Here is a 12776-nt window from a genome sequence, read left to right on the forward strand (position 1 = left end):
CAGCTGAGTGGCAGCAGGGGAGGGTTGACCATGGAAGGATCAAAAAAGGATGGAGAATGACTCTTCCAAGCAATACGGCCAGGAGAATACCAAGGCAAAAGTCAGTTGGGGGTGGGGGGACGACCATCCGAACCAGTGTCACAACTGCCGCCTTCCCCATCCCCCACATCTGCCCAAGTGAGCTCTCAGCACTGTGTCTCACACTTACAATGCAGAACTTTATCTACAGCATGATGAGCTTATGTACATATGGACCATTCTCTTTGCATGCTTTAGAGAGAGAGAAAAAGCGAGAGAGAGAGAGTGAGTGAGAGAGAGACAGAGAGAGACAGAGAGAGACATACACACAGAGATACACACGGGAGACAGAGACACCCGGCCAAATACAGGGGGAGAAGAGAATAAAAACAGTGTGTTTGTAGCATAGTCAACATAGCTTGAGCTCAAGGCAGAGAGGAAGTTACTGGAGGAGCAGGGACATATGGGAGGGTGTCAACCAGGGTGCAAAGACCGGGGAAGGAGGAGGCATGGGGTTTCTTTATGGGACACCAGTATGCAAAAGGGATCTGGATTACAGCTTTCCAAAAGTCTGAACTGGTGGACAGTCAGCTCACCAAATGACTAAGGGAACCAGAGGGCGAAATGGCTATAAACATCACAGCGAAGACCTTCTCTTTCAGAAGAAAGCAAGAGGACGAAGGAAAGAAGGGGGACAACGGAGGGCAAACAAGAAATCTGGTGGATAGGGGTTGGTTTTGTGTTTTACATCTCAGCGTCTTTGGCAAAACGCGGTTCCCGCCCAGAGCCCCCTTCCCTCCTGTGCACCGCGTCGCTTCCTGGATGGTCGATGGCTTGACAGACGTCTTGTCGGAATTCAGAATAAGTGTTGCTGATTCTTCTTCTTTGTAGTTCTCCCCCCCTTCTTCTGAACACACAAAAGTTGTGAAAGACCCAGTCCCCTCTCTCTCCCCCTCTTTTGCTCGCTCTGTCTCCTGTATGACGCATTTTGTTTTGTGTGTTGTTGTTGTTGTTGCTGTTGTTGGGTTTTTAAATTTTGTTTTCATTCTGATTTTATTAACATTTGCTAAGTAGGCAGAGCAGGGACACTGCCAGCAGCCACAGTGGTACGGCCAAATTCATTGAACCGTTGTCTACTCTCCCCGTGCCAGGTCCTGTAAGGAGAGAGTGGGAAGGAAGAGCGAAGAGGAAAGGATTACACACAGGAAGGAAGAAACAGTCAGCAAGGAACATGTTGATGGACTTCAAAAGCACCTACTCACACCTCCTGTGAGTCCCCTGACCCATTGCTTCCACACCCATCCCTCCGGCGCCTCCTGTTGGGAGAGCCTGGGAGTGGTGGTGAACTTCCTCCTAGAGAGCTTGTTTGCCAGTCCCAGCATATGTCTTATTCGTGATCTCCCCAGAGCCATCAGCCCAGCTCAGCTGTATCCTGTATCTCCCGCTGGGAGAGGCTGGTACTAGAGTTTCTTACATCTAGCACCTTTCCTTAATGTGCCACCCGCACAAAGAGGTTTAGCCTTCTGTGAGCTCCTCAGCAAACAAGATGTTATATGAAGGGTCAGCAACCCCCGGCATGACTGGCACATGAGCCAATTTTCATTGTTATACAAGGCAGGAGCTCAGCCCTGCCCCTCCTCCCCCAGGCAGCCGGGAGCTTGCTCAAAGCCATGCCACCCATGGATTAGCAAAAGACCAGCTAATGCTGCCAGCCACCACCTCAATGGTAAAGCTCGGCACCTTCATTCATTTATTAATGAAGCTGTTGTAACTACGACTATTAGTGGCTTTAAAAAGTAGCACAGGCTCTTGAACTATACACAGCGGTCAACAGGTCAAATGGCGGCACTTCGCCTTGGAAAGGCTGCTGACCTGTGTTCTACCCTGCTCTAATTTTCCTTAGTGATGGCAACATGGTATTTCTTTTCACCTCCCTCCTTGTGGTTGCTCTTAAATGCCAGGATTTTTTATAACTTTGCACATTGGTGTTGTCTGTTTGCAGCCAGATGCCAGCTCCTCGGGGGCTGATTCATCACAGCATTCCAGCCAAGGCAACATGCAACCAATCAGCGAATGCCTTTGGTTCTATGGGACGCACCGTAATTATTTACTTGTTAAGCAGGAGGAGGAACGATTTCCATGTAATTGCTATGACCCTGTGGTGCTGCACCTATAAGGAAGGGAGTCCAAGCAAAGCCTTGATTTTCACAGGGATGGAAAATAAAGTTGGGGCTGGGGAAGGAAATCTTTCCACTGCAGCAACAGATAATATAGACTTGCCACAGGAACATTACATCCCTAATGCAGGTGACTTCTCATTCACCCTCTTAATTTATGGCTCTCCCTCCTGGACTGTTTTTAAGGCAGAGATTCTGCTTGATATTTTCCCTGCAGTGCCAGCCAGTGGTAGCTTGCTCTACCATGATGAGCATGATAAGCACACGCCAACTCCTGTCCATGCTTGTGTGTGATCATGCAGGACAAGTGGGATGGATGTATAGGGGCATGCTTGTATGGACAGTTGTGTGGTGCCTGGGCTGAGTGATGCTGTCTAAATGCGTTCACTACAGTAGGGAGGGCTGGTTATTGTGAAAAACAATCTTTACAGGGCAGTCTCAGTATTTAGTAGGGATGAACTAATAGAGTGCTACAGAAATTGCCAGGAAACATCTACAAAATATAACAGAGAATGAGAATCTGTGGGGTTTTTAAGCTACTCTACGAAATTGTATAGCAAGGGTACAATTTTCTATTCAATTCTATATTATGCTGAAGAGAAACAAACCCAACAGAGAGGTTCATATGATTCATAAAGTGCTGTGGTCTTTTCCCAGATGAGATTTGTTACTATCACAGCTCTTTGTTTAGGCAGCCAGCTGTTAGTGACCGGATCCTATTTTTTTTTTTCATTACTAGCAAGCTTGTTGAATCCTGTGGATCATCTTGTTAGCTTATGTGCTGCTTCTTCAGCTTCACCCTGTAGGTTGTGAAGTGGGTCCCCTAAGTTACATGGTACTGTTCCTGCACTCTGCCTGGGTGCCAGAAAATTTTTAAAGAAGACATGGCTCAAGAGTGAATCATGCACTTACCTAGTACAAATCCTGAGACCAACCATCACTGAACTTTTTAGAGCCTGTACAGCCAGCAGATGACAGAATAGTCACGAATGACTAATCTGGCCCCACAAATGACAACAAATTCACCCTGGGACTTCTATCGACAAAAATGTGTGTGAGGCAACTTTTACATTATTCAGCTGTGTGTGTGTGTGTGTGACTATGGGCACCCAAATGTGCCTTTATGGATGCACATTATAGCTGTATAGTATGCATCTGTGAGTACATGCACTTGTGTGTTCTGGCGCTTGCGCACATACAGAGGAAGAGGCATGTACTGGTGTTCCATGCACTACAGCGTGATATCCACCAGTATTTATGCTAGGCCTGCACAGATGTAGGCAGGGTGTGCGTGGGTATGTGCTGGTGATGACATAGTTCAGCGTCTGAAGGGGAATGTGCCCCTTGGATAGATGTGTGATGTGTTTGTGAGCCTGTGAAGGTGTGTGTGTGTGTGTGGGTGGGTGGGTGGGTGGGGGGTACAGGCTGGTCATTTCATGCCTATTCCTGTGCATGGATGTGTATGTGTGTGCACACACGTGTGCACATTCCCCTGTGGCATGGCGTGCATTGTTTTTGTATCTGTGGGCATATGTGAGCAACTGCTCACATAACAGGGTCTGGGTACATGCCAGTGGGTAGAGCTATACACATTCATGTCAGGAAGTGTGTCTCCATGCAGGCATGAGTGGATTATGCAAGCATGTGTGTGAGATGTGTTTCCAGTGGTGAGCGTACTAGCTGCCTGTTTAAGAGTGAGGTAGGTGCCTCCAGGAGGGGCTCTATAGTGGGAGTGGGCAAGATATGGTCTGTGGGCTGGATCTGGTCCCCCAAGCCTTTCAATTCAGCTTGTGGGCCTGTCTCTGCTTTGGAAGGTGGCTCTCTGCGGCCCTGCCACCAGCAAAATCTCTCAGCTCCCATTGCCTGGAAACTGTCCAGTGGGAGCTGAGTGATATTGCTGGGGGTTGAGGGCAGTGCAGCACAATTTCTCAGCTCCCGTTGCCTGGTTTATGGCCAATTGGTGCTGAGAGATTTTGCTGGGGGGCAGGGAGTGGGGGGGGGTGGGAACGACAGCACCATGCCCTCCACCTGCAGTGCAGATACCCACATGGAACAGCCCTTGGGCTGAAGTTGCTGGCAGGTGGTGAGTCTAGGCAGGGATTTGTTTGTTCCAGCATGTGCTCGCCCTCAGTGGTATCAGTGACAATGTGGTTGTGTGATGGAGACTGTGTGTAAGTCTCTCTTTGTGGACGAGCAAGTGTGTGTGCTGCTGTGTGAAGCTGTGTGCTACTTGGGTCTTTGTAGGTGACAGTGGAGTTGCAGGTGTGTGATTATGTTGGTCTGTACATGTGTAGCTGTCATGAACTGGTCGCAGATAGTTTTTGACAGTATCTGTGTGCAGCAATGAGTCTGCATGCTGTTGTGGTCACGTCTGGAGTGCGTCTGAGTGCAGTTGTGTTGTCTGCCATAGATCTGTGTGCAGCTGTATCGGTCTGCATGTAGTTTCATTGGTCAGCAGTGGGTCTGTGCGGCTGTATCTTGTACATACATGTGGGTCTGTGTGTGTGGTTCCGTGGATGTCTGCTGTGGGTCTGTCTATACTTGTATTAGTCTGTAGTATGTCTGTTTATTTATGGTGTTGTCCGCCATGGGTCTGTGCATAGCTGTGCAGTAATTATCTGCTGTGGTCTGTGTGTAGCTGTATTGGGTGGACATCTGGGATCTTCCATAACAGGGACCACTGGAGACTTAAGTGTAGAGGCCATGTTTCCATTTCCCCAGCCATGCTGACTACAGGAAGGAGCTGCCAGGTGGCTGGCTAAGCTGGCTTTACATCTGTTTGCAGCTACTGCAACATCTTAAAGCAGCCTATATGTAACTACAGGAATTGATGTGCGGGTCACTTTCTTTAGGCTAAAACCACACTTACTACAGAACATCGTCCACTCCAGATCGAACTTCTGGGATGCTGGTTCACACACGTGCAGAATGGCACGTTCCAAGGTCAGCGTCAACCCTGGAACTTCTCGCAAGCAGTGAGGATTAAGGCAGGCAGATGGGAGGAGGTCTCCCATTGACCTTCTGTCATGATGAGCAACACGGAAGGCGACGACTGCAAAGTCAATTTTTAGTACACAATGGGAGTATCAAAAATTGCATAGCAGCTGTCCATCCTCAAGGTAAGTGTAGACATAGCCTATGGCTCTGTGCATCACTGACAGCAGTAGCTGAAAAATTAGCTGAAGAATTCCTCAGTCAAATGTCTGTTTTTGTTGAATTTGTTTTTATTTTTTTCATCAAAATTTAGAAAAATCCCAACTTCAGTGAAAAATTGAGATGAAAAATGAAACTTTTTTGCTTTAACTGAAAATTCTGCAGGCAGTAAAACAGATTTCCCAACCAGCCCTGGCAGTCATAGAGTCACAGGTTGCTGTGACTGTGTGGTGTTGTGTAAGTGTAACTGCCAACAGGCAGACTCAGACCTGGGACCTCTGAAGCATAGTGCATGAACTGCTACAGTCTGAGCTAAAAGCCACCTAAGGCTGTAGAGGAAACCCCTTATTTCTCTGTGTGGAAGTGATTTAGGTGCCACTACACAGGACCATGAACCACACCTAGTAGATGTGTGGGTTACCCATAAGTATTAGGCTTATGAACCTTCTGAGGCTACTGAACCTTGCTGGTGGATTTCAGCCTGGCCATCTTCAGGCAGGTGGCAATCCAGTCTGGATGTGCAGCCGAACAGAAGATCAGCCCTTGTATCTGCCCCACCCTGCTTTTTCTGGCTGGCCATATTCCTCCACTCAACTTCACACGGTGCCTCCGCTGAATGGATGTGGTCCCTAGGAATGACTCTTCCCCTTTTAGTCCCTGTTTTCCAGGGCAGCTGGCAGCCTTCTCTACCCTGCCCCTTTGCCTCTCATCCCATTGGAGACCTGCTGGAGTCCCAGCTGAGAAAACTGGTAGCGGTTTATCATTTCTAACCCCATTCAGAGGGCCCAGCCCAAACCCACAAATATGAGCAGCCCCCAAACTTTGGGGAGGAGGGGAAGCGAAATTCAAACCCAGACTCCAACTTTGCATGCGATCCCTCGTACGATTAAGGGCTTTAATTAGAAGAGTAGGTCCAGAGTTTGCTCTCGTCTTAACTCTTCAGCCATCTTCCCTGAATGCTACCAGTGCCTAGCCAGACCCTGGCCCTTCATTCTGGGAAGGCAAATGCCAAAGACCCTGGAAAGGGAAAAGGCAGGGAAGAAAGACCAGTGGTGGCTTCTGCGGGAAGCTCTTGTGGGGTGGATGTAGCCACATCCAGTGCTGAAGCAGCTATGAACCATTGGTATGAGAGTACCACTTCAAGCACAGATGAGCTGATGTTGTGGTCTTTAGCGCCACCTGCTGCCCATTGTTACCCACTGCAGCAAGACCCAGCTGAGTATAAAAATGTCACCGCTTGTCAAATTAGGCTGTGCCAAACACCTTTCTGAGGCTCCCCAAGCTCATTATTAAATCTCTCCTTTTCTAGTGCCATGTGTCTTGCTGCTACAGTACATAGAGTTCTATATGGTCTGTAAGGCCATGTCTACATTACCTGGAAGATTAACCCTGGAAGCTCAACCCTGCGCAGGTTGGATTTTGCGTGCCTGGTAGAGACAGGTGAAATCAACCTATCGGGGTTGGCAGGCTACACCAGTACTCCTCACCATAGAGGTCGACTGGAGGAACTGTCAGTGTGGACGACCAGGTAAGTCGATTGCAGATAACTCGATTCTTGCTATGCAATTGCCGTAGCTAGAATTGTGTATCTGCAATCAACTTACCTGCCTAGCGTAGACCAAGTCTCAGTAAAGTCACCTGCTCAAGAAGCTAAAGTACTGATAGCACTGGCTCTACCCAAATATCAAGAAGCCAAGGGCTATGCAAATTTCACCTTTGTCTTTTCCCCCACCAATGAGTCTCCATTATGCTAACGATCCCCAATTTTGCATTAAAACACCCATTTCTATCCCTGGTGCCCCACACAGCTCTGCCAAGGCCTCTCACTCCTGACATACTGTCCCCCTGCTCTTCCAAACCTGAGAAGATAGACAAGAAGTGCTAAATTGTTTGAAGTGTCTTTTTTGCATGAGAATGCATGCACAAAATGCATGAATGGATCTGATCACCACAATCCTACCACTGTATGACCTCAGATATATTCTAGTGCAGAGCTCCAGAAGCATGCAGCCATTTCACTAACCAGCTGAATCTTAGATTTCTTCAGGGGTTGTCGTACATGCATTTGTCTGTCTCAGACTAGAGATAAGCTCAGGATTACCAAATCTGTATTATGAACCACATCTTAAATACCGAGTTCCTAGATCAGGTTTGGGCTCATCCCTTCCACCAAACTCAGAAGTGTCTCCTTTAAATGGTTACAGAGCTGCTTGATGTACAGCAGCTGGCACCTCTTGGAATCATAGGGCTGGAGGGGGCTTCAGGAGGTCATCCAGTCCAGCCCCCTGCTTCCAGCAGGATCAATCCCAGCTAAGTCATCCCAGCCGGGACCTTGTCAAGCAGGGACTTAAAAACCTTTAGGGATGGAGAATCCACCGCCTTTCTAGGCAACGCATTCCAGTGCTTCACCACCCTCCTGGTGAAGTAGTTTTTTCCTAATATCCAATCTAAACCTCCTCTTTCATTTACTCCTCCTCAGTCTTTCACTTAGAGCCTGTGTTCTGTAATCGTGATTTGCACAATGACATCCTGCTGTCAGCTTTCCCCCTTGTTGTTTGGTGGCACCGCTGGGTCCATGACCATTCACCATATGTGAAAGGCATTTCTTTCTGTTTAGCCATGGGAAGAAACTGGGATTCAGATGAAAGATTAATGGGAACATTTGGAAGAATTCACCAAATAACTTAGAAATCTCGCCCCAGGGGCTGAGGAGCTTGAGAGAACAGAAGCAAATGAACTGGAAAGAGGAGAAAGAGAGTGAAAAGGGGCCATAATTTGTGCACATTTCCTCAGCTATACATGCACGTGCAGCTTTACATGGGACTCTGCCTTTCAAAGTGACTTTGCTACAGTGTCATCAACAGTCTCCATCTGTCTTAGCTTTCACTGATTCCAAAGCAAATGGGTCACTTTAAAAATTAAAAGCAAACTTCACTGTCAACAGGGTGACCACATATCCTGATAGTATGGGGCCCATCCCAAGAGCTGAGATTTTTGTTGTGTATAAGCCTCTATTGCCTCTAGCAGGGGCCTCAAGTTTTTGCACTTGCTGTCTGGTTGCTGTACCCTCAGCCTGAACATCTAGCTGGGCTCTTTCTCATACACCAGTACAGACAAGGGTTCTCAGGGCTAGAGTCTGCTTGCAGAATACCTGTGTGAAGCCATTGTTTTCTGAGGATTTGAACAGACCTAATTGCTTGACCCACAGGCCTGGAGGCTCAGAGATATTTAGGCTCCAGCTGCACCTCTAATTGCCTATGTCCACCACTTTAGGCACCTTCCTTTTCCTTTGGACTGAGACATCAATTAATGGATCTCATCTTCTACGATGCTGTTGGTGAGTGACTAAACCAATCCTTGATTGGCAAAGCAGATTACAGATGTCACAGAACAGCCCGGCAACTGTGGGTGTTGTATGTTTTTTTTGGATCTTATGCTTTTTCCCGTAGTGCCTGGATAGGCTGACTCTCATATCAAGTAAGAGCCTGTACAGTGGTTTGCCACTAGGACAATCTATCCTGAACTAGAGTTTCCAGATTATTGGGAGCTATGGCATATGACTTCACATTGGCCTTTAAGACGTCTTTATAGCACTTATACTGACAACCAATAGAGCAGTTTCTATGAGTAAGCTGGCCATAGAAGACCATCTTTGGTATCCATGTATCATCCATCCTCATAACATGACTAATCCAGTGAAACTGTTTGTTCATAAGCATTGCTTCCATGCCCCTGATACCACACAGCTTAAGAACCTCTGTGTTAGGGATTTTGTCACACTAGTTCACATGGACAATCTTCTTCAAACAGACCATAGCTGCATCTACACGTGCACGCTACTTCGAAGTAGCGGCACCAACTTCGAAATAGCGCCCGTCGCATCTACACGCGTCGGGCGCTATTTCGAAGTTAACTTCGACGTTAGGCGGCGAGACGTCGAAGTCGCTAACCTCATGAGGAGATAGGAATAGCGCCCTACTTCGACGTTCAACGTCGAAGTAGGGACCGTGTAGACGATCCGCGTCCCGCAACGTCGAAATTGCTGGGTCCTCCATGGCGGCCATCAGCTGGGGGGTTGAGAGATGCTCTCTCTCCAGCCCGTGCGGGGCTCTATGGTCAGCGTGGGCAGCAGCCCTTAGCCCAGGGCTTCTGGCTGCTTCTGCGGCAGCTGGGGATCTATGCTGCAGGCACAGGGTCTGCAACCAGTTGTCAGCTCTGTGTATCTTGTGTTGTTTAGTGCAAGTGTGTCTGGGAGGGGCCCTTTAAGGGAGCGGCTGGCTGTTGAGTCCGCCCTGTGACCCTGTCTGCAGCTGTGCCTGGCATCCCTATTTCGATGTGTGCTACTTTGACGTGTAGACATTCCCTCGCTGCGCCTATTTCGATGTTGGGCTGAGCAACGTCGAAGTTGAACATCGACGTTGCCGGCCCTGGAGGACGTGTAGACGTTATTCATCGAAATAGACTATTTCGATGTCGCAACATTGAAATAAGCTATTTTGATGTTGGCTGCACGTGTAGACGTAGCCCATATGGACCTGATTGAATTTCAAAACATAGCAGCAATATATTGTCCATGACTCCAAGCCAAACAGCAGAATAATCAGAACAATTGCCTGATAAACTGCAATCTTAGTATGGAGTTTAACGCTGTTGTCATTCCATAGGTGGTTGGTCAGTTTTCTAAAGGCAGTGCTGGCTTTGGTTCATTGAGCACATACATCAAGATGCATGTTCGTGCTAGAGGACGTTACACTTCCGAGGTAGCAGAAATTGGCAACAGTCTTAAGGACTGTACCAGCAGCAGTGATCACGTGAGTGCTGGGCTCTTTCCAAGGAGGCTGAGGCATAACTTCTGTCTTCTTGAGGCTCACTGTGAGTCCAAAATGGTCAGCAGAAGTAACAATGTGATCAAAAATCTCCTGCGCGTCCTTCACTGAATGAGCCAACAATGCACAGCCACCAGCAAGCAGAAGGTCACAGATAATCATTGTAACCACTTTAGTGTGAACCTGAAGCCTCCAGAGACTGAAAATACGACCATCTGTTTGGAAAGGAATAGGTATGTGCAGTTCTTAAAAGCAACTAGCAGCATCATTGGAAAGTAGATGTTGAACAGGAGAGGAGCAAGGACACACCCTTGCTTTGTTCTGTTTGATATTTCAGAATGTGCTGGTGTCGCTCTGTTGCTAAGGATGTGACCAAACATGCCATCACGAAAAGACTGAACAAGGCTGGTAAAGTTTTCAGGATAGCCAATTGGCCAAAGTATCTTCCAGAGCCCATTTCTGTTGACTGTGTCAAACCTTGGTCAAGTAAATGAAAATCATATAGAGGTTCTGTTGCTCTCTACATTTCTCTTGTATCTGTCTGGCTGTAAAATCAACACAAGCGTTCAGGATTAATGCCATTTTTGAACACATAGGCTACGTCTACACGTGAAGCCTACATCGAAGTAGCCTATTTCGATGTGGCGACATCGAAATAGGCTATTTCGATGAATAACGTCTACACGTCCTCCAGGGCTGGCAACGTCGATGTTCAACATCGACGTTGCGCAGCACCACATCGAAATAGGCGCTGCGAGGGAACGTCTACACGCCACAGTAGCACACATCGAAATAAGGGTGCCAGGCACAGCTGCAGACAGGGTCACAGGGCGGACTCAACAGCTAGCCGCTCCCTTAAAGGGCCCCTCCCAGACACACTTGCACTAAACAGCACAAGATACACAGAGCCGACAACGAGTTGCAGACCCTGTGCATGCAGCATGAATCCCCCGCTGCAGCAGCAGCAGCCAGAAGCCCTGGGCTAAGGGCTGCTGCCCACGGTGACCATAGAGCCCTGCAGGGGCTGGAGAGACAGCGTCTCTCAACCCCCCAGCTGATGGCTGCCATGGAGGACCCCACAATTTCGACGTTGCGGGACGCGGATCGTCTACACGGTCCCTACTTTGACGTTGAACGTCGAAGTAGGGCGCTATTCCGATCCCCTCATGAGGTTAGCGACTTCGCCGTCTCGCCGTCTAATGTCGAAGTTAACTTCGAAATAGCGCCCGACGCGTGTAGCCGTGACGGGCGCTATTTCGAAGTTAGTGCCGCTACTTCGAAGTAGTGTGCATGTGTAGACACAGCTATAGTGAAAGCCTGTTGTGAAGGATGAGGGCCAGGATCTTACCAGCTATAGAGTGCGGAGAGATGCCCTGATGGTCATCAGAACCGGCCTGGTCACCTTTTCTCTTGTGTATGTGTACAATCAGGGCATCTTTGAAGTCCTGGAGGGACCAGCTTCTTCTCCCAAATGGTGCTAAATAGATGGGTGAGATGGTACATCAGCTGACTACCAGCAGCTTTATCAATTTCTGATGGAATTGCATCACTGCCAGGTGCCTTTCCAGATTTTTATCTATTTAACTGCTTTTTGTACCTCATCAAGAGTTGGTGGTATGACCAGCAGTAAATCATTATCCCACTGAGGACTCTCTTCAAGAACAGTGCTGTAAAAAAATTGAGGGCTGATTTAATACTTAATGAAAATGTTCAGCACAGCAGTCAAGGATTTTAGCAATATCTGTGCTGAAAGCGAGGCCATCAGCAGAGCACACTTGTGTACAGTCAGCAATGTGTGGCCCACAGATTGCATTCAGCCCATCATAGGATGCTTCAAAATCATGTCTATCAGCCGCATCTGGAGTTTAACGGCTTGCTGGTTCCACCAGTCCTCTTTCATTTGCCATACTGTGACTTGTGCCTCCTGCTTTGCACAAAGATATGCTTATTTCCTGGAGGCATTCTATTTATCGCTGAGCCAACCCAGGTGTGTCACATGCATCTTAGCAAGAAGAGCTTGGGCACCTCTTGTCAAGCCAGTCCTTGTGCCTGTGTTTTTTTTGAAACCAATGACCTTGACAGCAGTTCTTTGATGTTAATCCAATCATCCTCAATAGTGGGGTTCCAGATATCCTGACTGTATAGGGCCCATCCCAACAGCCGAGATTTTTGTTATCTGTAAGCCTCTGTTGCCTCCAGCAGGGGCCTCAAGTTTTCTCACTTCCTGTCTGGTTGTTGTACCTTCATCCTGAGCATCTAGCTGGGCATTTTCTTTCTCACGCATCGGTACAGACAAGGGTCCTCAGGGCTCGAGTCTGCTTGCAGAATACCAGCAATTACACAGTCAGAACTCCTGCAATTACACAGCCTTCCACTGGCCTCCACCAACCATGCTTAACAGCTGGTAAGGTGACTCCTCACCAAGGAACGCAACCCCCGTGTAACTCGTGGGTCTACTGGTTGTGATTTTTGTGAAAACATGGGGCAGGGGCAAGTGAGGAGTCAGCTTACCAGCTGTTAAGCACAGTTGGTGGAGGCCAGTGGAAGGCTGTGTAATTGCAGGTGCACCCCAAGATCCAAAGAGTAAGACTTGGCCTGCCTG

The 12776-nt window shown here is 48.1% G+C and overlaps 1 protein-coding gene across 1 annotated transcript in view; it reads right to left on the reverse strand.

Annotated features, from left to right (window-relative positions):
* Positions 1 to 995: 995 nt before the first annotated feature.
* LSAMP (limbic system associated membrane protein) overlaps positions 996 to 12776 on the reverse strand; it is a 548487-nt gene continuing 536706 nt past the window's right edge. The window contains exon 8 of the mRNA XM_075000343.1: positions 996 to 1172. Within this exon, the coding sequence (XP_074856444.1) occupies positions 1075 to 1172 (98 nt within the window). The 3' untranslated portion in view covers positions 996 to 1074. The remainder of the gene's footprint in view (positions 1173 to 12776) is intronic.

The sequence above is a fragment of the Carettochelys insculpta genome, chromosome 1 (genome assembly GCF_033958435.1).
Source record: "Carettochelys insculpta isolate YL-2023 chromosome 1, ASM3395843v1, whole genome shotgun sequence".
Classification (NCBI taxonomy): domain Eukaryota; kingdom Metazoa; phylum Chordata; order Testudines; family Carettochelyidae; genus Carettochelys; species Carettochelys insculpta.